The 23,839-nt window shown below is 42.8% G+C and overlaps 1 protein-coding gene across 3 annotated transcripts in view; it reads left to right on the top strand.

Annotated features, from left to right (window-relative positions):
• Positions 1–2,710: 2,710 nt before the first annotated feature.
• Positions 2,711–23,839, top strand: part of RALGAPB (Ral GTPase activating protein non-catalytic subunit beta) — an 83,328-nt gene continuing 62,199 nt past the window's right edge. For all 3 annotated transcript variants that reach the window (XR_010794294.1, XM_066623453.1, XM_066623454.1), the window contains exons 1-2: positions 2,711–2,821; positions 20,152–20,361. Coding sequence is in view for 2 of the 3 variants with exons in the window: in XM_066623453.1 (XP_066479550.1) it covers positions 20,182–20,361 (180 nt within the window). In the remaining variant the exon portion in view is untranslated. The remainder of the gene's footprint in view (positions 2,822–20,151; positions 20,362–23,839) is intronic.

A 23,839-nucleotide genomic window follows, 5' to 3' on the forward strand; every position in this document is an offset into this window, starting at 1 on the left:
CAGGGGATAAAATGATAAAATAATATCATTTTATCCAGTACTGACCCAGTACTGACCCTTACTCGCATCCATCAATCCAATTAGGGACTTCCTTGACAGGTCTCCATACCATCCTCATTAGAGAGATGACACAATGTACTTAAGAACATAAGAACATAAGAACAGCCCCACTGGATCAGGCCATAGGCCCATCTAGTCCAGCTTCCTGTATCTCACAGCGGCCCACCAAATGCCCCAGGGGGCACACCAGATAACAAGAGACCTCATCCTGGTGCCCTCCCCTACATCTGGCATTCTGACATAACCCATTTCTAAAATCAGGAGGTTGCGCATACACATCATGGCTTGTACCCCATAATGGATTTTTCCTCCAGAAACTCGTCCAATCCCCTTTTAAAGGCGTCTAGGCTAGACGCCAGCACCACATCCTGTGGCAAGGAGTTCCACAGACCGACCACACGCTGAGTAAAGAAATATTTTCTTTTGTCTGTCCTAACCCGCCCAACACTCAATTTTAGTGGATGTCCCCTGGTTCTGGTATTATGTGAGAGTGTAAAGAGCATCTCCCTATCCACTCTGTCCATCCCCTGCATAATTACTTCTCATCTCATCTCATCTCATACTTCTCATCTCATCTCATTAGAGAGATGTACAATGTACGTTATCTCTCTACATGCCTTTCTCCTATGCTAATGTCAACATAGAAACACCTGTGAAGCCTTCCTGCAATGTTAAAGCTTTTGTCTGTTCTTAAGACTTTTCTAAAATCAAGCAACAAAGGTTGCTTAAGACTTACCTCTAATGACTGCTATGTCCCCATATATGTTGGCTACACTTTAGGGCAAAGACTATTTTACCTATATGTGTCTTTGCCTTTGAAAGCATGGAAGAATAACAATCTGAAACTATAAACGAACACAGGCAGACTGTCCTTGCTAAGATTGCCAAGTTGGGGCCTATCTGCTCACTACCAAGCAATTTTATGTATTTGCATTCCCAGGTGTTTACACGTAAGCAGCTCTGTGAGAATACAATTTTTCCTTTAAATGAAGTCAAACAGCCTCTTCTGTTCTGTGTTTTTCTATACTGTTGCAGTGTGGCTTTTGCTTTTACTCAAATGCTATGTCACCCTGGTCATCCTGCCTGCCACCTTCCATCAACGGCACAATCCTAACCAGGTCTACTCAGAAGTAAGTCCTATTTTGTGCAATGTGGGTTTACTCTCGGGAAAGTGTGGTTTAGTTTCCTGGCCTATATATTACAAAAAACGCCGGACTTTAGTCCTATAAAATCTTCTTTAAAATTTTTGTAGTCACCTTTCTCCATCTAACACCTGTTTTACTGAAAGGATAAGGTTGTCCCTTCTGGCTCCTTTTCTTTCTAGACCCTATTTCTTTTTTCTCTATTTAGTTTTCCTGAACTAGTCTAGTGGATAACGGTTGTATTGTTCCACTTTGTTGTCAGTTGTTTGCTGTAATATTTATAATGCCAATAAAGGTTAACTAACTAACTAAGTGTGGTTAGGATTGCAGACTTAATTATTTTAAGAATATGAGTCATTTGTGGTAAGCAAATAATACTTATATGACAATAAATATGCATACAGTACAGAAGCGTGTGATGAAGTACATATTTAAATGTTTAGGAAAAGTGAATTAAACATTCCTACACACAATAGGAATATTGTGTAGCAGTAAGAGTCTGAAATAGGGTGGAGCCCAAGCCTCCACAACATAAGGCATACAGAACAATTGCAAACCCTCCCTAACTATTTATAGGCCCCCCTAGGGATTCAGTACACATTGTCCACAGTTCCACTCCCACCTCTTTGTGGAAACATACAAAATCCACCAAAGCCTATCAACAGGGATGGAAATGGGAAGGTGCCTACATCCCATTAGGACAGCATTTTTTTTCTTATAAATGTTTCCGTCTGCTCCATTAACAGAGGAAAGGTGGGATAAAAATATTTTTAAAAAATTAAATAAACAAACAATACTGGTCCTTAATTATTATTGCATTAATTATGTGATGTGCTTTAATGAACAAAGTTAATAAAGTTGGAGAAACAGGAAAAGAAAGTTACAATGTACAAGTAAAAATCCTGACTTCATGTGCTGAAAATTCATTTTTCACTCTCTGCACACCCTAAGAAAGATCCATCTGTTCAGCATCCAGTTGGTCACCTTAGGTTGCAATCCTATCCACACTGACCTGGGAATAAGCCCCATTGACTATAATGGGACTTACTTTTGAGTAGACAAGCATAGGCTTGGGCTGTTAGGGCACACAATCCTATGCACGTCTACTCAGAAGTAAGTCTCACTATAGTCAATGGGGTTTACTCCCAGGAAAGTGTGGATAGGATTGCAGCCCTGCTGACCACAAAGACGTTGGGATGCATTGGCAAAGGGGCAGTACAGTAGTAGGGAGTCCAAAGATACGCGGTCCCTTTAAAAAAAGGGAGGGGCGAATAGAACGCAATGCGCATGCGTGCAGCGCTAACGCCCTGGAACACTCTCTCCCCCATGGCTAGAAGGGAAATGTCACACGCATGCGCACTTCCGGTTGAGAACGACCGTAATAGGGAGGCAGGAACTTATTTCGCGCGGTAGGGAGTGTGCTACTGCGCATGCGCGCTGCGCGGCATGGAGGTGGCGCTGCAGAGTGACTTTTGTGGCGCGGCCGGAAGTGCCCGGAGATACCGGAGCGGAGCGTCCGATTTGTCTCCCCTCACCCACTGCGGGCACCATGGAGCGGAGAGTTTGAGGGCGGAGCTGACGGTCTACCCCAGACATGCGAGCCGGTCTCCTCGGTGTAGGTAAGAGCGCCAGGTTCTGCCCACGACGCGCTCTCCTCAGGCGGGCCGCCGGCGCCCGTCACCCGCCCTGACCTTTCTGGCCCGCTTTCCTCTGGACTGGAGGCCTCGGGCCAGAGGCCCGCCGTCCCTCCCGGGCCGCCCGCACCGTGCGTGCGTGCCGGGCCGGTAGCCGGTCCCTTCCCACCCGGCGCTCAGCAGGGGCGGTGGCTGCTGCTGGGAGAAAGTGCTCCCTGAGGGAAGAGAAGCCCGGTCCTCCTGCGCTCCCCGTGCAGGCAGGCAGCGGTTGTCTCCACAAGCCCAGACCGTGTCTGCCCAGAGCCCAGTCCTGGGCAGGTCTACTCAGAAGTAAGCCCCATTACAGTCAGTGGGGCTTACTCTCAGGGAAGGGTGGGTACGACTGCAGCCTCAGAGTCCACTCCTGTGCATGTCTACTCTGAAGTAAGTCCCATTGTAGTCAGTGGGGCTTACTCCCAAGAAAAGGGTGGCTAGGACTGCAACTTCAGAGCCCAATCCCATGCATAAGAACAGCCCCACTGGATCAGGCCATAGGCCCATCTAGTCCACCTTCCTGTATCTCACAGCGCCCACCAAATGCCCCAGGGAGCACACCAGACAACAAGAGACCTGCATCCTGGTGCCCTCCCTTCTGGTATTATGTGAGAGTGTAAAGAGCATCTCTCAATCCACTTTATCCTTCCCCTGCATAATTTTGTATGTTTCAATCATGTCTCCCCTCAGGCATCTTTTTTCTAGGCTGAAGAGGCCCAAACACTGTAGCCTTTCCTCATAAGGAAGGTGCCCAGCCCAGTAATCATCTTAGTCACTCTCTTTTGCACCTTTTCCATTTCCACTATGTCCTTTTCGAGATGTGTCGACCAGAACTGGTCACAATACTCCAGGTGTGCCCTTACCATCGATTTGTGCAAAGGCATTATAATATTAGCCATTTTGTTCTCAATACCTTTTCTAATGACTACTCAGAAATAAATCCCACTATAGTCAATGGGGCTTACTCCCAGGAAAGCATGGGTAGAACTGAAGCGTGAGAGCCCAATCCAATGCATGCCTACTCAGAAGTAAGCCCCATTATAGTCAGATGGGCTTACTCCAAGGAAAGTGTGGATAGGAATGCAGCATCAAAGCCCAATCCTATGCATGTCTACTTAGAAGTCCCATTCAAGTCAATGGGACTTACTCCCAGGAAAGTGTGGGTAGGATTGTAGCCTCAAAGCCCAATCTATGTGTATCTACTCAGAAGTTAGTTCCATTATAGTCAGTGGGGCTTACTCCCAGGAAAGTGTGGGTAGGATTGTAGTCTCACTCTCCTCTTCTCCCTCTCCAATGTTCCCACCCCTCTTGTTATAGGTGCACCTTGATGTTCCAGGTACCATCAAGGTTGCCATCCAGAGTTCATGGTTGTCACCCTCACCTGCAGCAAACTGTAGACCAGTGATTTATTCTCATCCTTTTTCATCATAAGACACACTGACAAGGCACTAAAGGTTTCAGGGCACCCCATCAGTTTTTATCACCATTGATGAGGTACACTGCCCTGCCAGTGAGAAGCTCACATCCCCCGCAATGGCCCTACTAATAAATAACCCTCCCCCCCAAACTCCAGCGGCACACCAATGTGCCATGGCCCGTTGGTTGAAAATCGCTGCTGTAGACCAAAAATTGACCTGGTGAACATCTCTGGGTTCAGTTCTCAAAACTCAGAAAGGTATGGTGGGATTATAACTCAAGCAGCAAGACACTCTTCTCTCATGTTTACAGGCAGGCACACTGGCATCTTGCCTGATTGAAAAATACAGGCACCAAATGTCACAGGGGATAGTGTAGTGGCTGAGAGAGAGCTGGAGTGAGTTACCAGCCTAGAAGTCTCCAGGCTTGATCTCTCTTCTGGTATGAATTATTTAAATGCTGTCCTCTCAGTGCCCATAGCCCCCAATATAGGTGAAATAATTTACCTTGTAGGATTGTTGTAAAGATTACTGTTGTTAGGATACTTATACTTTGGAAATTTAAAAGAGCTCCATAAATGCTAAATTGTTATATCAGATAGTTGCTCAATAATCTCATGTAACAGTTCAGAGGCAGCTGTACCATGTAATTGAGTCTGAATTTGCTGCCTTTTTCGGCCCATTGCGCTGAAAGCCTAACCTAAAATCCTGACTCCTTTGAAGGAGTGGATAGGTGGGCTGGCCACTTAGCTGTCAGGATTTTGTTTGCATTGCGCCTGAGGGCAAACGGCCACTTCTTCTCTACTACCTGCTTTTCTGGGCTGACTTTTTTTTTTTAAAGCTGTTTCCATGGAATTGCTGTTGTTAAGAAGAACTGCTCTTTGAACATGGCATATTTTAGACTCTGGTCATGCAAATACACGCTGCTTTCTGCTGTTGGTAGCCCTGCTGGAAAAAGTCTACGAAAGATTATGATTTTTGAGAATGCATATTTAAAATGGCTTTAGAGTAATTATTTTTGTATGTTCTAAAACTCTTTTAAAGCTTTTATGAAGAGTGGTTGAAATATTTCTCTCCTGTTCCAGCTCGAGGCAAGCCATTTTAATGGGGCACCACCTGTGGTGGTGGTGGGCTATCACGAAGGCCTCAAGGTAAAGGAACATTTGTTCCCTTACCGTGGGGCTACATTATGGCTGTATTAGCTCTGGAAAGTTGGATAGGATTAGGCCTTAAGTGGTTGTAATTCCAAGATGATTAATCCATATACTAAAAGGAAGTAAATTGCTTGTGGACGTGCCTCTATGTAAAAGCTGTCATTTACAGTAGTAAAAAGAGTAATGTAGAAGAGAGAAATTCTGAGTATGGATTGCATGCACCACCCAACAGACCCAGTAGGTATATAATATATTTTTGGATGTCAAACTGTAGAACTCTTATATACCATAGTTTGCTACAGCTGTAACTTATGTAAACTGTAACATAACATTATTGTCATATGGAAATGCTAGAGAGTGCAAGACAGACCATGGGGCAAAATGCAGCAAAATCTAATGCGTTTGACAAGCTTATAATAGATGAGGGAGATGTCTCCATCTGTGCTGTGATGTGAGTTCCTGCATGTGCATGTACACTACCCCCAGGTCATAATATGTATAGTACATATTGTATAGTACAAGTTTGTGTACGGTGATTAGCTAGCTGTTGTATTTGCTGCTATATAGTGTTTTCACAGCTGGTCATGTATCATCTGAAAACTGTTCTTCATGAACATAATAGTACCAAATGTGACAAACCTAGAACAATTATCTGGCGGCATGTAGTTAAACATCCTTTCAGGTTCAGTGTTTTGAAAAAAGTAACCTTTATATAAAATGTTATTGACTTATATTGTTTCTGTGAAAGCTATTGTTGGCATCATTGTTCTTTGACACCACTGTGGCTGCGAAGAGGTTCTATACTCATTTAATACATTAGCTGTTGTAAGGATTGATTGGGAGGTGGAGTATCTGCAGCTTTCTATAGCAGTTCTGTGGAATTCTTTGTTAAAGTTGTTTTTTAGTGTTTAAAGTCTGATTTAGTTGCTACTGTTATTACAGTCTGTAACAGTGTGTTGGAAACAGTTGGATGGATCTGTTCAGCTTGTTTTTTGTTTACAATATGGACACATTGCTAAGGTCTCTGAAGGCTGTCATGTATGGCCTGGACTCTTATCCATCTGACTACTCAAAGTCAGTAGGGCTGAGTGTTGTGGATCTTTAGTGCCTCGCTGGCAGAGGGTTGGGTCCCTCTTGTATTGAGTGAGGCAGTGATCTGCTTACTGTTAAAGGAAGCAACTCTGGATAGGGATGACCTGGCTAACATCAAGCAGACTTTCAATCTTACATTTTTAGGGAAGCTAAGATAAGATGTGGTATAGATGTGGGGAGCTGCCTGGAGGCATTTGGGGTCTGGATGAAAGCTAACAGGTTGAGATTGAATCCAGAGAAGACAGAAGTCCTCCTGCTCAGGAAATCCTCGATTCAGGTACCGAGTCATCTACCCACTCTGAACGGGGTTGTGCTCCCCCTGCAAGAACAATTGCACAGTCTGGAAGTGCTCCTGGACTCGCAACTCTCTCTGGAGAACCAGGTGGCACTGGTAGCTAGGAGTGCATTTGCCCAGCTTTGGCTGGTATGCCAACTGCGACTGTACTTGAGCTGATCAGAAATGGCCACAGTGGTCTATGCCTTAGTGACTTCAAAACTGAACTACTGTAATCTGTTGTATGTGGGGCTACCCTTGAGGACAGTTTGGCAGTGCAGAATTAGTGCAGAATGCAGTGCTCCAAGAGGTCGCAGGGACTAAAAGGTTTGATGCTGTTAGACCACTGCTTCAGCAACTACACTGGCTACCCATTTGTTTCCAGTCCCAATTAAGGATGCAGATATTTACCTTTAAGACCCTTCATGATTTAGATCCAGGCTATCTGAGGGGCTGTCTTCTTCCATGCATTCCAACCCACCCTCTTAGATCTTCTGGAGGGGCTCTCCTCCAAGTGCCACCTCTATCCCATGTTAGAGGGGTGGTGACTGGGGGGGGGAGCCTTCTCTGTAGTGGAATTCCCTTGCAGGGGAATTAAGAACTACTCCTTCCCTCATGGCTTTTCAGTGAGGGCTCAAATCATACCTGTTTCATCTGGCATTTGGTTGATAAGTGGCTGTTTGCTTCAGCCCATTTTAACTTCATCCAGGTGACCATGGCTTCTACAACTGGATGAAGTTAAAATGGGCTGAAGCTGAATACCGACAAGATGGATGTGAGGCTGGTCCAGGAATGTCAGTGCTTTGAAAGGGGTCTTAGATCAGTGGTATTTCAGGTAGTAGTTTGTGCATCTGAACAAATTTGGCATTGTCTGTTTTTACCTTTCTAGAACATTTGAATTGAGTTCTCTTATCTTCCATTATCGTGATGGGAAAGCTTTTCTCTCCAAACATTTGTAAGGCACCACCATTTCATTTTTTCCCCTGAGAATTCATCTGTACTTGCTCAGTTTTTTCCCTTTTCAGATCTTCCTCAGCAAATAAATATTTACCTAGATAGTGATTTTACTTCCTTTATGAGTGTTTTCTTTATATAGACTTGAATGAACCTAATGAACCTTTGCTTGCTATAATCCAGTGGTTCTCAAACTATTTAGCACTGGGGCCCACTTTTTAAATGACACTCTGTTGGGACCCACTTAGTTTTACAAGACTTAAGAAGAGGTTTCACTTTACCAGCCACTCAAGCCTCTGTTTTATCCTTTTTACTATGTTGGGGGGTGGTATTCTGAAGCATTTGTTGTGCTCCAAGTTCATCATGTCAGTACCATTCTGGTGTTGTATTCTTCTTTGCCTGGCCTTCGATAAGAGGCATATTCACCTACTCATGAGTAAATGCACGTATGTAGCTCAGTTTCGCTTTTCATAGGGCTTATTACATTCCTTGTCAGCTTGGAGGGAGGGTACTCAAGACTTCTTCTTGAGTATTGGGGCCTTCGTTAATTGGATTGTTACCATGCGTTCCTCTGGGCCTGCCCTTCAGCATGAACAGAGGCATGGTCCTACTACACCTACCCGTAAACATGGAAGTGTATCTCAATTTTGCTTTCCATAGGGCTCAATACGTTTTCCTTGTCAGCTATCAGCTTGTCAGTTTCATAACTTGCCAATAGTCAGCCTCTATGGAAAGTGAATCTGAACCACATATGTGCTTTTACTCATGAGTAGGGTACCATACCTCTGTCCACTTTGAAAGGCAGACCCAGAGGAACACAACATCAACTGAATGGTCCCAATCCGATGAATGTGGAGCTCAACAAACACTCCAGAAGGCAGTTTCACACATCATTGTGAAATGGATTAAAACGAGACTTGAGCAAGATGACATTGTTGTGGTTTTTTTAGTTTCATAAAGCTAGACAGGTTCCAGTAAAAAGTGGGTTCCAGTAAAAAGTGGGTTCCAATGCTGAAACATTTGGGAAGCACTGCTCTAAATCAGTGGTTCTCACACGTTTAGCACTGGGACCCACTTTTTAGAATAAGAATCTGATCAGGACCCACTGGAAGTGATGTCATGACCGGAAGTTACATCATCAAGTAGGAAAATTTTTAACAATCTTAGACTGCAATCCTACCCACACTTACCCAGGAGTAAGTCCCATTGACTATCATTATTAAAAGAATATACATAGTAGCTTGTTAAAAGTACAGGTCTATAACATTTCTTCAAATGCAGTCACATACCAGGGCAGCATCAAGTCTAATACATGAAAAATAAAATATTGAAATGAATGGGGATCCACCTGAAATTGGCTCGTGACCCACCTAGTGGGTCCCAACCCACAGTTTTAGAAACACTGCTCTAAACCAGGGGTGTCCAAAGTTTTTGGCAAGGGGGCCACATCATCTCTCTGACACTGTGTTGGGGACCAGGGCAAAAAATAATTAATTTACATTTAAAATTTGAAGAAATTTACATAAGTTTACATAAATGAATATATTAAAGATGAACTTATGTGAATGAATGAAGGTCTTGAAATAGCTCAAGGCCTATAAAAGGCCTTGCACAAAGGAAGGCTGGCCTTTCCTTTGCTGCTGCTACTGCATCAGAGATGCGAAACAGCAAGCAGTGGAGGAAGCCCTCAATCCACAGCTCACGCAAGAGGTCAAACAGTTGCCCTCACACTGAGAGCAGTTGCATCGGGCTAGTGCAGGCTCCAATAAATTTCTGGAGGGCCAGAGTCTCACTGGAGACTGGGGGCTCCCTGACGGCCGCATTGAGAGGCCTTGAGGGTCACAAGTGGCCCCAGAGCTGGGGTTTGGGCACCTCTGTTCTAAACCATGGTTTGCCTGTTTGACATCTCAAACTAAGATTTGTGTTACAAGCTATGGTTAGCCACCACCATACATTAGTGTATCAAGCCTGAATTGAGTGTGTCTCTTGGAAGCTTCTTACTCGAGTTGGAATTCTTTGGGCTGCAATTCTGTGCTTCTTACCTGGGGGGATGTTTGTAGTGGGCATTATTTCTGAGTACATCTGCAAAGGATTAGTCCACCCATGCAGTCCCTCCCCCCAACTAGCACGTCAGGGAGCCTTCTGTGTGAAGGGGAATTTTTATGTGTCTGTGGAGGAGCGGAGGGTCGTTCAGAGCCCCCGACTGGAATCTGAAGTGGTATAGTCAACTTAAGTACTACTTCAGCTGCTGTGAGTGAGATCTAGTAGAGTACTATAATGTATTTGTAATAATGGCTTTTATCGCTCTTTTCTTAGTTTAAAAAAATTAACAGAGAAGGTGTTTAACAAATTAAAAAGTGAAGCAGGATAAGGCAACTGTATAATATAAAGTAAATTAAAAACAGCAGTTGGAAAGCAAGTACAGCTTTACTGATTAAAATGTGCATTCAGCAGTTCTGCATCTCAAAGCTGCAGGGATATTTGGGAATAATTTCCTTTTTGAAATCAGTGAAACTTCCTTTTGAACATGCAGGCAATAAGTGGGTGTGAAATTTGGTGTTAGCTTTTACAGATGCCTTTAGTCTTTTTCTGTGTGTGCTGTTGCCAAGATAAGGTGCTTCCTGCCTCCAAAGTTCAGTAGATTTGTGTTACTTTTATTTTTAGGAAATTGTTGTAGCTCCTTGTAATACAGTACCTTCATAAAGCAACATTTGTGAAACTTTTTTTTGCTTTGGGCTAGTCTTGAGAATGTACACTCCAATACATCCCCTCTCTACTTTGAACTCTCTTCCCATCCCCATCTTGTCTTAACTTTAAGAGCATCTATACTACATTATTACTTCTTTGCTATGTGAGCTACTTTGAGCGCTTTTTATTGGAAAGTGATGTATAAATGTTCTTTATACTTTGTATTTGTATAATGCTTTCTGCTTATCAAGAGCACTTCATATGTATTATTCTAGATCAGGGGTGTCCAAAGTTTTTGGCAGGAGGGCCACATCATTTCTCTGATGCTGTGTTGTGGGCCGGGGAAAAAAGAATTAATTTACATTTAAAATTTGAATAAATTTACATAGATTTACATAAATGAATATATTAAAGATGAACTTATATGATTGAATGAAGGTCTTGCAATAGTTCAAGGCCTATAAAAGGCCTTGCACAAAGCAAGGCTGGCCTTTCCTTTGCTGCCGCTGGTGCATCACAGACATGAAACAACAAGCAGTGGAGGGAGCCCTCAACCCACAGCTCACACGAGAGGTCAAACAGTTGCCCTCACGCTGAGAGCTGTTGCGTCGGGCCAGTGTGTGCTCCGACAAATCTCTGGAGGGCCAGAGGCTCATTGGAGACTGGGGGCTCCCTGAGGGCCACATTGAGAGGCCTTGAGGGCCGCAAGTGGCCCCAGGGCCGGGATTTGGGCACCCTGTTCTAGATGTTGTCTTTAAGAATCTCTGAAAGGTGAATAATTATTATCGCCCTATTGCAAATGAGGAGCTGGGCTGAAAAATATAGTTGTGACTTGTCGAAGGTCACAGAGGGACATGAAGCACACAAGACTTGAACTGGTTAAGTCCTAATTCACAAATCAGCACAAATTCACTGTGCTACATCACCAAGTGTCCTACCTATAGTTTTCTTTTTACCACGGTTTGAAATTTGCTTGAAAAATGAGTTTCAAAACAGAATTAGCCTTTGCTAATGCTCACAGCTAATGGCAATGCACATATAATACTTAACAGTACTTTAGTGTATGTATAGGAGTGAGTGGGGTAGGATTCCTTCCAGAGGTGGGAGGGAGTGCCCAGTTCCATTGCCATCTTCCCCTTTCTTCACTGCAGTTGAGAGACACTTATTCTGCACCAATCCACAATAGTAAATGCTGCCTCTTATGTAAGACTGCTAGGTACCAAATAATATGTTGTGAACTCCTTTCTTTCATCTTCTTTGCCTGACTAAACTACACCCTTGTGATAACTGGCATAATCCCATGGCATAATCTTGAAATGGCTATCATCTTATAGCCCAATCCTGAGCTGCCCGGAGCTCCCGGACCCGGCAGCTCCATGGCGGTCTCCCACAGAATCCTGTGCCTCCCACGCACACACCCCTTGGGGCACTCATTAGTATACTTCTCATGCTAATAGTACTGAGGTGACGTCATACTTATTTAGACTGTCCAATCAGAAACTTTTGAGGACAGAACCTTCCTGAAGTTGGCTTGGTTGTTAGCCCTCCTAGTTTTTACCCCTCCCAACTGGAGATCCACAGCTGCACTTCATCAGCTTGATAAAGCGCCTTTCTGTCTGCAGAGGTGCTAACATTCCAATGGGTTGTAATTCTTGTTATCTGTCCTTTCTGGCCAGCAAAGGAGAGACAACAATCTTTTTGTTTGTTTACTCACATTCTTGCAGCTATGAACTGCTAGTCACTTCTCCGTTACTGACTTAGTTTGGTTCAGGCTTCACATGCTAACCAAGGCCTTACATGTACATATCAATGACAGCCAGCTCTAGCGGGAGCCCAGCGGTAAACCCTGCAAGCGTGCCTTGCAGCACATTTGCGACTGTGGTCCGTGGCGCAGAGCCACGCCATGGACTACAGGATCGGGCTCTGAACCAGTATATTTCCATAATAGTTTATTCTAGTAAAATGAGAAGTAATCCTGGATACATGATGTGTAAGGACAGCAGTCTTGTGCAAGAAGCTATGTTAAGGTTATTACTAAGGTCCTAGAGGGATGCAGGGGAGTTCAGTTAATACTTATAGTCAGCCTTTCAGTTAACAGGCTCTTGAGGTGGATGACAAACAATTAAAAAGTATTAAAAATTACAGTAGCTATTCACAGCAGACAGATCATGAACATTCAAATCACAATTCAATAGCAGCTAGAAGGCAAATAGCTCTGGAGTTCTTATTTATGCCCTAAAAGTGGAGAGACAACTGGCTGACTGATCTTCTCTGTACAGAGAATGAAAGAATGAAGTATGCAGATTTGCTAAAATGCAGGGGTGCATGCATGATCTGAAAGGATACCAGAGTGGCAGCAGTTGACAAGAAATGGCATTGCACCAACAGAAGGGAAGACGGTCTTCAATTCTGAATTGAAGGTTTCAATATCTTCTGAAAGCTTTGCAAATTCAGTGAAGAGTTACTCATCTGGAGATCCCAGTATCATCAGCATTAACTGTGAATACAGGCATCCCCCAGTATCTGCAGGGAATGCATTCCTGCCCCCTCCGTGGATATAGGAAACCATGGATAAGGGGGGAACTCTATCTCTATGCCCCCTCTGCACCCATAGTGTATCCTTTGAGGTGTACCAAGGAAAAATGTGTCTTCCTTTTACCAAACATAAGCATGTAAGCTTATAGGAAGACAAGCAGGGAGTCAGCCTGAATTCTAGAGAAGACTAAGCAAACATTAACAGGAAGCTTTAACTTTATAGTAACTTCTTTCCATTCCATTATATCATGGTCCTATGGTGCCATATCTTTCCTTTTTGACCATCCCAACAGAGTGGTGTGCTATTTCTCTAGCAAGGTTTAATTTGCTGCCATTCATAGTCACAGAGGGGAGGTATAGCAAGATCCCTTATGCAGAACGTATCTGCCCCTGCAATCAAGGTCAAATTGAAACTGCACAACATATTTTGTTTTACAGTCTCCGTCATGTTAATTCCCATTCCTTCTGTTTGGCATGGTTGATACTTAATAGAGATTATTTTTCTGAGTTACGGAACTTGAAATTCTTCCTTAATGATTGTCCAATTGATATAATGGAGATTGTTTCTAAATTCTTAGTCTCAGTATCCTCCAAGTATATTCAGTCTACTTGTTAAGCCTACTACAGATAATGTGCCAAATTTTATTTTTTTATTCTATTTTTATCCTATCCTGTGAGCTTTTTCTTGTAGTTGGCTGTTGCCACATGTATTATGAATGTATGCCAATAAAGGTAATTGGATTGGATTGAACTTCTTAAAAGAGAACATGAAAAGGCCTGCTCAGTATCTAATGGGAAAGTTCCACAAGTCGAATGCCATGAGAGAGTGCATACAGATGAGAAATGGCACAAAGGAATACTTTTAAGAAGATTAGTACATTAGGGAGGTCCAATCCTATTCAACTTTCCTGCACCAAGACAGTCAAAATGCAGCCCAGAAGTACAGGAACAAGCATTACCTTACCTTGAGGATGCCTCTGTGACTGGCCGCCACCACTACAGGATGCAGCGCATAACCTGTTGGCACAGCTGCACCAGCATTAGACAGTTGGATAGGATTGGACCTTTGGTCCCCTCTGTACATAGGTCAAAACCTCTAGTTCTTGCTGGCCCAGCACTATCATGTGTGTGTAAAAGCCTCACTGAATAACAAACTGTGCCTTCATGAAAGCACCAGCACAGTTGTCTATAACTCAGGGAGCCAGTGCATTGTTGAACAGAGAGACTGCAGAAGGAATTATAAATATTGATATACTGCTTTCCAACAAAAAAGTTCACAAAGTGGTTTATATAGCATGAATGGGACAAATGAATGTCCAAATGGGACACAATCTAAAAATAATAAAAATACACACTTGCCAACAGCTACTAGATAAAATGCTGCAGTGAGATGAAGACAGTTACTCTTCTAAATGTAAGAGGAACACTGCTTCAAAAGTTGCTTCTGCTCTGTTAGCAGTAGTTAGTGACAAAGCCTAGCAAAGGTTTTGTGGCAGTTTGAATGAAGACATAAAGATCATGAAGTAAGTTGAAACTTAATATGAGAGAACAGAGGAAACCATTGAAGATAAACTGAGTTGTGTAAATGTTAAAGCAGTGGTTCTTAAACTGTTGTCAATGGGTCATGACCCAATTTTTGTTGGTTCGAGAAACTGACGGGGTAGTTTAAACCTTGATGCACATAGCTGAAACAATCTGCTACTTGGAGGGAGCACTGCTGCCCAATCACCATTATAGCCACAGAGGTGTAAGCAGCTGGAAAAATGAACCTTTTTTTAGGTGGGTCCTGATTCTGAAATGTTTGAGAACTCCTGTGTTAAAGTGTGAAGAAAGAAATGAAGTGAGCAGAAGAGTTCTAGCACAGTGGTTGCCAAATGTTTTAGCACCAGGACCCACTTTTTAGAAGGACAATCAATTGGGTTTCATAGGTAGTTATGTCATTAACCTGGAAGTGACATCACCAAGCAGGAAAATTTTTAATATTCCCAATATGACAAAAACAAATTAAATTAAGTAAATTAAAAGTTTACAATAAATATGACCTTAAAAATTATTTTAAATAAAGAGCCCCCTAATGCTCTTAAGCAGTTGCTGGTCTGCTTTTAAAACATTTCCCAAAATGTGGATAGGCTGCAACCCTATCCACACTTACCTGGGAGTAAGCCCCATTGACTATTATTGTTAAAAGCATACATATTATTGTTAAAAGCATACAGGTGGAGCCTATTTATCAGCGTTAGTTCTGTTCCGTGACTGATCATGCTTAACAAAAAAATTCATTGTGCTAAATTCAATAGAGTTACGAAAACATGCTGCAGCCTGACACTTCTGGATGGAAGGAAACTAAGGCAGCTGTTATCAATCCCCTCCCTTCCATACTCAGCCCTCCCACTTCTTTCACAGGTGGGATGCTGACCTTTTAAGAGTCCAGTCCTATGCCTGCCTACTCAGAAGTAACCCATTGTAGTCAATGGGGCTTACTCCCTGGAAAGTGTGGATCGTTTTGTTTGTGGCGGCTGGAGCACAGAGAGCCTGCACCATCTGGGGGGGGGGAATTTGGCAAACACTCCCTGGGATTTTTAAAGCAATCCCCTCTCCTCCCCCTCCTGCCTCCCCCTCCATTCTCAGCCCTCCCCATTACCAGCTGTCCTGCTTCTTTCACAGGTGGGATGCTAACCTTTTGAGAGTCCAGTCCTATGCGTTTCTACTCAGAAGTAAGTCCCATTCTGGTCAATGGGACTTACTCCTAGGAAAGTGTAGAGAGGATTGTAGCCTTGCTGGGTTGTTTTGTTTCTGTAGGCTGGAGAGCCTGCACCATTGGGGGGGGGATTCATTAAACACTTTTTAAAGTGTTTTTTAAAGCAATCCCCTCTGTTGCTACTGCAGCTGCCCGTGTGTGTGTGTGTGTGTGTGTGTGTGTGTGTGTGTGTGTGAGAGAGAGAGAGAGAGAGAGAGAGAGAGAGAGAGAGCGCGAGTGCACGCGCACATGCTCCACCTTGCTGCGCATGTTCTGGCTGCAGAGCCTTTTTGCAGTGTCTTGGGCTGCCTAGAAAAGGAGCAAGATGCCGGCTCAGGGCAAAGGAGGCAAAGGTGTGTGTGACTTTCAGTTCTCCACCCCATTTTCATTGAGACAAATCCACAGATAAAAAATCCATGGATAAATAGGCTGTACCTGTATATGTAGTAACCTGTTAAAAGTAGAGATCTGTAACATGTGCACAAATGCAATCACACATCATGGTAGCATCTAGTCTATTAAAAATAAAATACACTTTGAAATGAATGGGGACCCACCTGAAATTGTCTTGCAACCCACAGTTTAAAAAACACTGCTCTACCAACTGTGAGTCTTGGTTCTCTGTTTGCTTCTTGTTCCAAAGCAGAAGGAAGAAAAAACTGCCTTTTGCTAAGTGTTTGCAAACGAAGTTAAATGTGTCATGAGAGTGATGGGAGAATTTGAGTAGGGTTTGCTGCTATCAGTGGTTTTGGATATCCACAGTAGCAGCAGCAACCTGTCCTCCATGGATATGGGGAGATGCCTGTATAATTAGCGGCAGTAGCTTGGGAATGCTTTCTCTTTCTCAAAAGGAGGTAATCTGTGCTTAATCTGTACTAGTTGGTATATCTGCCATGCTAGTGTGTATTATGTGTGTCAAAGAACTGACAGTTTTATGATTGTTCTGGCTGCATGCCTTTCTCTCTCCTCAAGGAAATAAAATTAGACTTTTTAGGAAGTGTGTGGGAGTGGAGGATTTCCTTCTAAAGGCGTGAAATTTAGTGGTTTCTTTCATTATGGTTTCAGTGGTTTCTTTGATTATGGGAAGGATGAACCCATTGTATTTGTGGCTTATTTTGTTAGAAGAGTTTTGTTAAGTCAGCATTTTAAATTTCTTCTTCAGGTACCATGCCTTATTTATCGGGAGAAAGAGATGTATGTAAATAGTCTTCTTTTGGAAGAATTTTTTTCTGACTGAGTTTGCAATATAGATCTTGCCTGTGTACTCCCCAATAAACACACAAGATGCATATATAGGTGAATGGGCTACTTTTGTTTAGGTTAGTAGCAGAGAGAAAAGTGAGGCTTGAATGCAGATCTTCTGTTAAGGAGAAGGCATTTGCACATGGATTGATCAAATCATAATTTATAGGTATGTCCTAAATGGCAAACTATGGTTTGAGTAAACCAGGGGTCTCCAAACCCTGGCCTGGGGGCAACATCCTGTCCTCCATAGGATTTGATCCAGCCTGTGGCACATGGTGGGGAAGGTTGTCTGTTCTGGCCCACAGCAACCTGCTGAAGTACACAGAGCCTTGCACAAACAGACATGTCCACTGCTTCCCCAGAGATCACCCCATAAAGCTCTGGACCTATGGGGATTTTCTTGGAAAGAGTTCTCCTGTGTGTGGGGGGATGGGGGGAGAGAGAAATGTTTTTTTCAAGAATATTGATTTTCAACCATATTCCTTCTTTCAAACATTCATTTTCCCAAAATTTTTCCTTTTCAAAATCCTTTCCCCCCCTTCCATCCCTAATGTACTTTATGTATTTTTAGGCCCTTGACACTGTGTCAAGATGAGGCAGCCCTTGAACCAAAAAGTTTGGAGATCTCTGGACTAAGTAATACAAACCTAGGGTTGCAAAGTTTGCACATTAAATGTCAGGATGTTTTCCTATGTGACTGTGACATTCAAGCTGGTGTTGTTGTTCAAAAAACTTATAAAAAAGTTTTGTACCTATACTTCTGTGATTTCCCCCACCCTAGCCGCCATCTTACTGCATTCAGTGACTTCCTGGTTGAAATTGGAAAACTTTCATAATGTGTTTGGTGTCATTTATTAAAATCTTGGCAGGGATCATTATAAGTGCTAGCCATTTTCAAACACTGTGCTATGGCACACTGGTGTAATGTGAGTGGTCCGCAGGTGTGCCACTGGGAGGGTCATTTATTAGTAGGGCCAATGGGGATGTGAGCCCCCTGCTGGCAGCCTTGTCAATTGTCAAAAACCTGATGGTGTGCCCTGACAATTTTAGTGCCTTGTCAGTATGCCAAGAGATGCAAAAGGTTGAAAACTGCTGAGTTAGACGTTAGCTCCAGAATCTGTGGGCCAGTACAGATTTCACACAGTGATGTGCTTAACTTTGGTTGGCTTAAGAAACCAGAACTGATACAAAAATTATCACAAAATCCTGTCCCATTTTGGCTTTGCCTCTACTACTTATCATCCCATGAAGTGCCCAGATTAAATCCCAAACTCCTAATATTGTCCCAGTTGCTAGCAAACATCACCTTATCGGTTATACTCTTGCTATTGATTGTTGGAATAAAAAAAGGGAGTGTTTTAATCCAATCACTAGTTCTTCACTGATTCCCGATAACTTGCTTGCCCTTTCCCCACAGTTAATACAAGTTAGACATTGGTATCTGTGGGGCATCAGTTTCCAGACCGGTTGCAGATACCTAAATCCACTGATAATTAAATCCATAGGTTGCAGTTCATAGGGCCTCCAGATGCAACCAGAACCTTGTTCTGGTCGTTTCCAGAGCCGTTTTGTGGCTTGTAGAGGGTGCGCACAACCTCTGTGAACCTTGGAAAGGCCCTGGAAGCATTGGAAGGGCACTTCCAGTTTTTATGATTCCATGCATTGCATTCATTGGCAATGCTGAGAGGAGCAAGGAACCTCCACCAGACCTGGAAGTGGATCTTTCAGCACTAAGAAGGCTTCTAGAGGCTGCGAATCAGTGTGGTTTGGCCTCCAAAGGTAGGAAACGCCATTTTGGGACTCCTTGGGTTTTAAAAACCCTTTAATTGTGGATCCTGGTATCCATGGGTGGGGTGGGAACAGAACCCACCTGTAGACAAGATTTTTGTCCAGTCTGCAACTCTTTGTCACTTCAAACATTTGAACTTTGTTCTCTTTTTTTTTAATTCTGGCTCCCCATAATGTTTGTTTTCTCCTGAAAGGAGATAACTGCTCTATATTTTTGATATAGTTTAAAAAAATTGTTTTGACTGTGATCTTGGACTGAAGAGCTTAGCCACTTAGCAAACAAAAGGATAATCCTTTTTATTTTTTGACAACCTTCACTTAAAAATCTCTTCCTCTCTCCCAGTGTAACTGCTTCCAAAAAGCCACAGCCATGCTTTTTTTTTGAGTTTTTGATTGGTCTGCTTGGCTGCCACTCATTCATTTCCAGACTTGGGTTGGTGTATATTAAATAGCCCAACCTCTCCCTGCTTGAACAGGAAACTTGGTGCTGTTGAGGCACCTGGAGTTTCACTCAGGCTTGGAAATCACAATAAGGCAAAGAAGTTGCAAAGGTCAAAACTTGCGCATGTCCTTTTTCTAAGACAGGGGTGTCCAAAGTTTTTGGCAGGAAGGCCGCATTATCTCTCTGACACTGTGTCAGGGGCCAGGGGAAAAAAAGGAATTAATTTACATTTAAAATTCAAATAAATTTGCATGTTTACATAAATGAATATATTAAAGCTGAACTTATATGAATGAATGAAGGTTTTACAATAGCTCAAGGCCTATAAAAAGCCTTGCACAAAGCAAGGCTGGCCTTTCCTTTGCTGCCGCTACTGCATCACAGATGTGAAACAACAAGCAGTTGAGGGAGCCCTCATCCCACAGCTCACACAAGAGGTCAAACAGTCGCCCTCATGCTGAGAGCAGTTGCCTCGGGCCAGTGTGTGCTCCAACAAACCTCCAGAGGGCCAGAGACTCATTGGAGACTGGGGGCTCCCTGAGGGCCACATTGAGAGGCCTTGAGGGCCACAAGTGGCCCCAGGGCTGTGGTTTGGGCACCCCTGTTCTAAGAAGTCACAGAATGTCTCGCATAGAATAGAAACAGTATATAAGCTTTTGTTAAGAAGAAGTTTCATGCACTAGTAATACATTACACTAGTAATGTATTAAATGGGGTGCTGGTGGCCGGCAATGACAGGTGGATTTCAGCCACATAGGACCCCAAACTGAGGCACACCTGCAGTCCATTTGCAGCACAGTGGTTGAAAATCACTGCTTCGTAGTATTCTGCATGTGATGCTGCTTGGACCAGAGTGCTTACAATATCCTTGACTTTCATTTTGGGGGAACCACATTTATCCAAAGCCCATGTAAAGTGGATTTTAACCTTGTTTTTCTACCCACCCCTTTTTTTACAGGTGCAGTCTACTCTGCAGTATAGAGGCACTATGTACTCAGAGTGGAGATCCCTACATCTTGTAATTCAAAATGATAAGGGTCACACCAGTGTACTTCACAGCTATCCTGACAATGTGGGAAGAGAGGTGGCAAATGCTGTTGTGCGTCCTCTCGGTCAAGCCTTGAATGCTGTATCAGCAGCTGGGAGTCTACTGAAAACAGACAAAGAAGTGAGTGTTCATCTATGGACTTTTTAGTTCTACTAGGTTCATATGTGACTATCAGTGAGTTCATTACTGTAACTTATGCTAAATAAATTTGAATATTCTTAAGCATATGGATGTATATACTGTTCCACAGAAAAGCGTTCACAGTTCATAGCAAAAGGAAATGGTGTGTTATCATAATACCTAAAAGTTGTATTTTGTTCACTTGATTTAAATTTGTCATAATAGCAAAATATTATTGTAAGCATCAGTTGCTATGTTGCTGTTTCATATACATGTCCTTCCAAGATCAGTTATGCAGAACCAATGTGGGAGTATTTTCTTGACTGCTAAAGGTCAGGGAGAAGAATTTATAGCAGAGGCCTTTTTGTTTAGCTTCCAAAAAGTGTATTTTTGTTAGTCTTGGAGCCATCTTTGGGGCCTTTGCTTGTATCATAATTGACTTGCAGGATGCTGTGATTGATTTGTCATAGAATATAGCCCATAATAATTGTGTTTGGAACAGACCTCCCCACCCTATAGTTATTGCCATTATTCTCTCATAGACTTTAAAGTAAAACCATATATTAAGTGGTAGTGTTTGGGGCCTTTTTACCTATCAACTTGTTTCTTTAACCGCACTTCAACCTTTTTTTATTGCAAATACACTGCAAATCCCTTTCAAATTTGTAAAATGGGAAAAGGGGAGGAGTTGCTGCTTAACACTAATCCAAAGAATAATCCAGTAGGTTCCAGTAGGTTCTCCATGCAATTTTACAAGTAATGAATGTGGTGCAGGCACTAGAATAATTAAAAATTGGGGTTGATTTCCCATTCATTAGTATATTTCTAACATTCCAGTTCAGACATGGACTTTTAAAAGTAGTTCAGTATCCTGTTCAAAAACTTCGAATAGATTACAACAGTGGTTCCCAAACTTTTTAGAGGCCCTAGAGGCTGCTGCCTGATTCATAAATGCCAAAGGATGTGGCTATAATGGTGATTGGGCAGCGGTGTCCCCCCCCCCATAGAAGCTTGTTTAACCTTTGATGCACATAGTCTAATCTACCCTGTCAATTTTGTGAACCCCCCAAAATTGGGTCATGACCCACTAGTGGCTCCCGGACCCACCAGTTGAGAACCACTGGATTACAATATTTTTCACTTAAAATAATATTAAGCTTTCCTTGCAATGTAACTGAAATTAATGCAATGATAAATATTTTTTTCAAGTTAAGTAGTTTATTTATTAGTATTTAGTAGTTTATTTAGTAGTTTATTTATTTTCAAGTTAAGTAGTTAAGTAGTACCTTGAAATATAATTTTTTTAAAACAAAATACAACTAGATAAAAACCAGGGAATAAAACACAAATCATACCATTGCAAGTTAAGTGGCTGTTTATTGAACAGGTTGCCTGTGTGTGTGTGTATTTAAGGGTTTGGTTCAGCTTCAAAGACCATAAGAGATTTTAGGTTTGAATTCAGTTCTGGCTCCCTGAGAGAGCTTTTTGAACCAGAGTTTTGGTATGGTTGCAGGTTCATTTTGACATTCTGAATTGGAGGAAGAATAGCATTTTTCACTAGATGTATAATGAATTTAAGCAGGCATGATTAGCTGATTCTCTAGAACAGGGGTGTCTAAACTTTTTGGCAGGAGGGCCACATCATCTCTCTGACACTGTGTCGGGGGCTGGGAAAAAAGGAATTAATTTACATTTCAACTTTGCATAAATGAATATATTAGAGATGAAACTTATATAAATGAATGAAGGTCTTCCAATAACTCAAGGCCTATAAAAGGCCTTGCACAAAGCAAGGACAGCCTTTCCTTTGCTGCTGGTGTTGCATCACAGACATGAAACAGCAAGCAGTGGAGGGAGCCCTAGACCTGCAGCTCACATAAGAGGTTGAACAGTTGGCTGTCACGCTGACAGCAATTGCGTCAGGCCAGCAAGTCTCCAGAGGGCCAGAGGCTCATTGGAGACTGGGGGCTCCCCGCGGGCCGGATTGGGAGTCCTCAAGGGCCGCAAGTGGCTCCAGGTCCGGGGTTTGGGCACCCCTGCTCTAGAGCAGTGGTTCTCTGCTTTAGAGTGGTTCTCTCTAAAAGCAGTGGTTTTTTAGCACTTGGACCCACTTTTTAAAATGACAAGCCCCACCTAGGCTTACCAGGCTTAAAAAAGATCTAGAAAGAAATATTTATTTATAAGGAATAATAACTAGAAAAAAGATCTTCAAACATTTATCTCCCTAGATTTATACATGCTTGCAAACTGCAGGAGCTCAGGTCCTTGCAGGTTAGTTAGCAGCTGTAGTCTCAAGGCTTGAGACAATTAGTTATCTGATCTTTCCATCACCTTTTAATCACCAAAAATCAGGTTGCGACCCACAATTTGGGAACCACCGCTCTAGAGTGTATTACTTTTTGTGAATGAAAGCTTGATGAAACTATTATTTATACTGAACCATCTATGAACATGGAGCTTTACACAGAGTCACAAGCAAAAGGCAACCCTAAAGAACTTATGGTCTCCATTTAAACTATAAGGTAAATGGTTGAAGGAGGGGAGCATATATATTTTAGGCCACATAACAATGGATGTGTGTGGCAAAATGTGCAGTACTAGAACAAGTAGCTATGAGTCTGCTTTTCAAGCTGATTATATTAATAAACAGAGAAGAAGTTTCTTTGTATAGGGCTGAAGTTCATTCCAAAAACTTTCTCAATAGTGGATAATAAGAAAGCAGAACTCTTGTCTGTGATAAAGGAATAGTTCTGAACACTCAACAGAGGACTTGCTGATGTTGTTTCCATGCTGGAAATACTTGTATACTCATTGAATCAGAAGCCCTATGTGCACGCCACCCACTCTGCACACAGTGTGTATCTTTGTATCCTTTGGCAGTTCTTCTACCTTCTTTTTTGTAGGTGGAGGTTTCTCAGGAATTAGGAACATGACTTAGGGCCCAATCCTGTTATCCCCAGTACGCATGTGCCACTGGCTCTGGGTGTCTTAAATAACAATAATACAGGTATTTATATACTGCCTTTCTTGGTCGTCAGATTTCTCCTCAGACTTTAATTCAAGGCGGTTTACACAGGCAGGCTATACTAAATCCCAATAGGGATTTTTACAATTGAAGAAGGTTCTGTCTTTCAAGAACCACAACATTTCAGATGGATCTTTTTATGAGCTGGTATCACATTCTGGCCTCCATTTTCCTCCCACACAGGCTGACAGCGGCCAAAGTGCAGGTGGAATAACTCAGCATAACTCGGCTAGGCTTGTCAGCTACTTCAAGGACTTGCTGTTCACTGTGCCGGTGGCCTTGAACTGGCGACCTTCGGATATTATCTTCAGGCAAACGGAGGCTCTACCCTCTAGGCCAGACCTCCTGCCCATGCTGTAATGCACATTTCCAGCACTCGTTGAGGAGGGAGCACTAGTGCTAGGCCTTAGTGCCAGGAGGACACCCTCAAAGAGCAGTCAGGGATATCACTGC

Source organism: Tiliqua scincoides, chromosome 4 (genome assembly GCF_035046505.1).
Source record: "Tiliqua scincoides isolate rTilSci1 chromosome 4, rTilSci1.hap2, whole genome shotgun sequence".
NCBI classification, from domain to species: Eukaryota; Metazoa; Chordata; class Lepidosauria; order Squamata; family Scincidae; genus Tiliqua; species Tiliqua scincoides.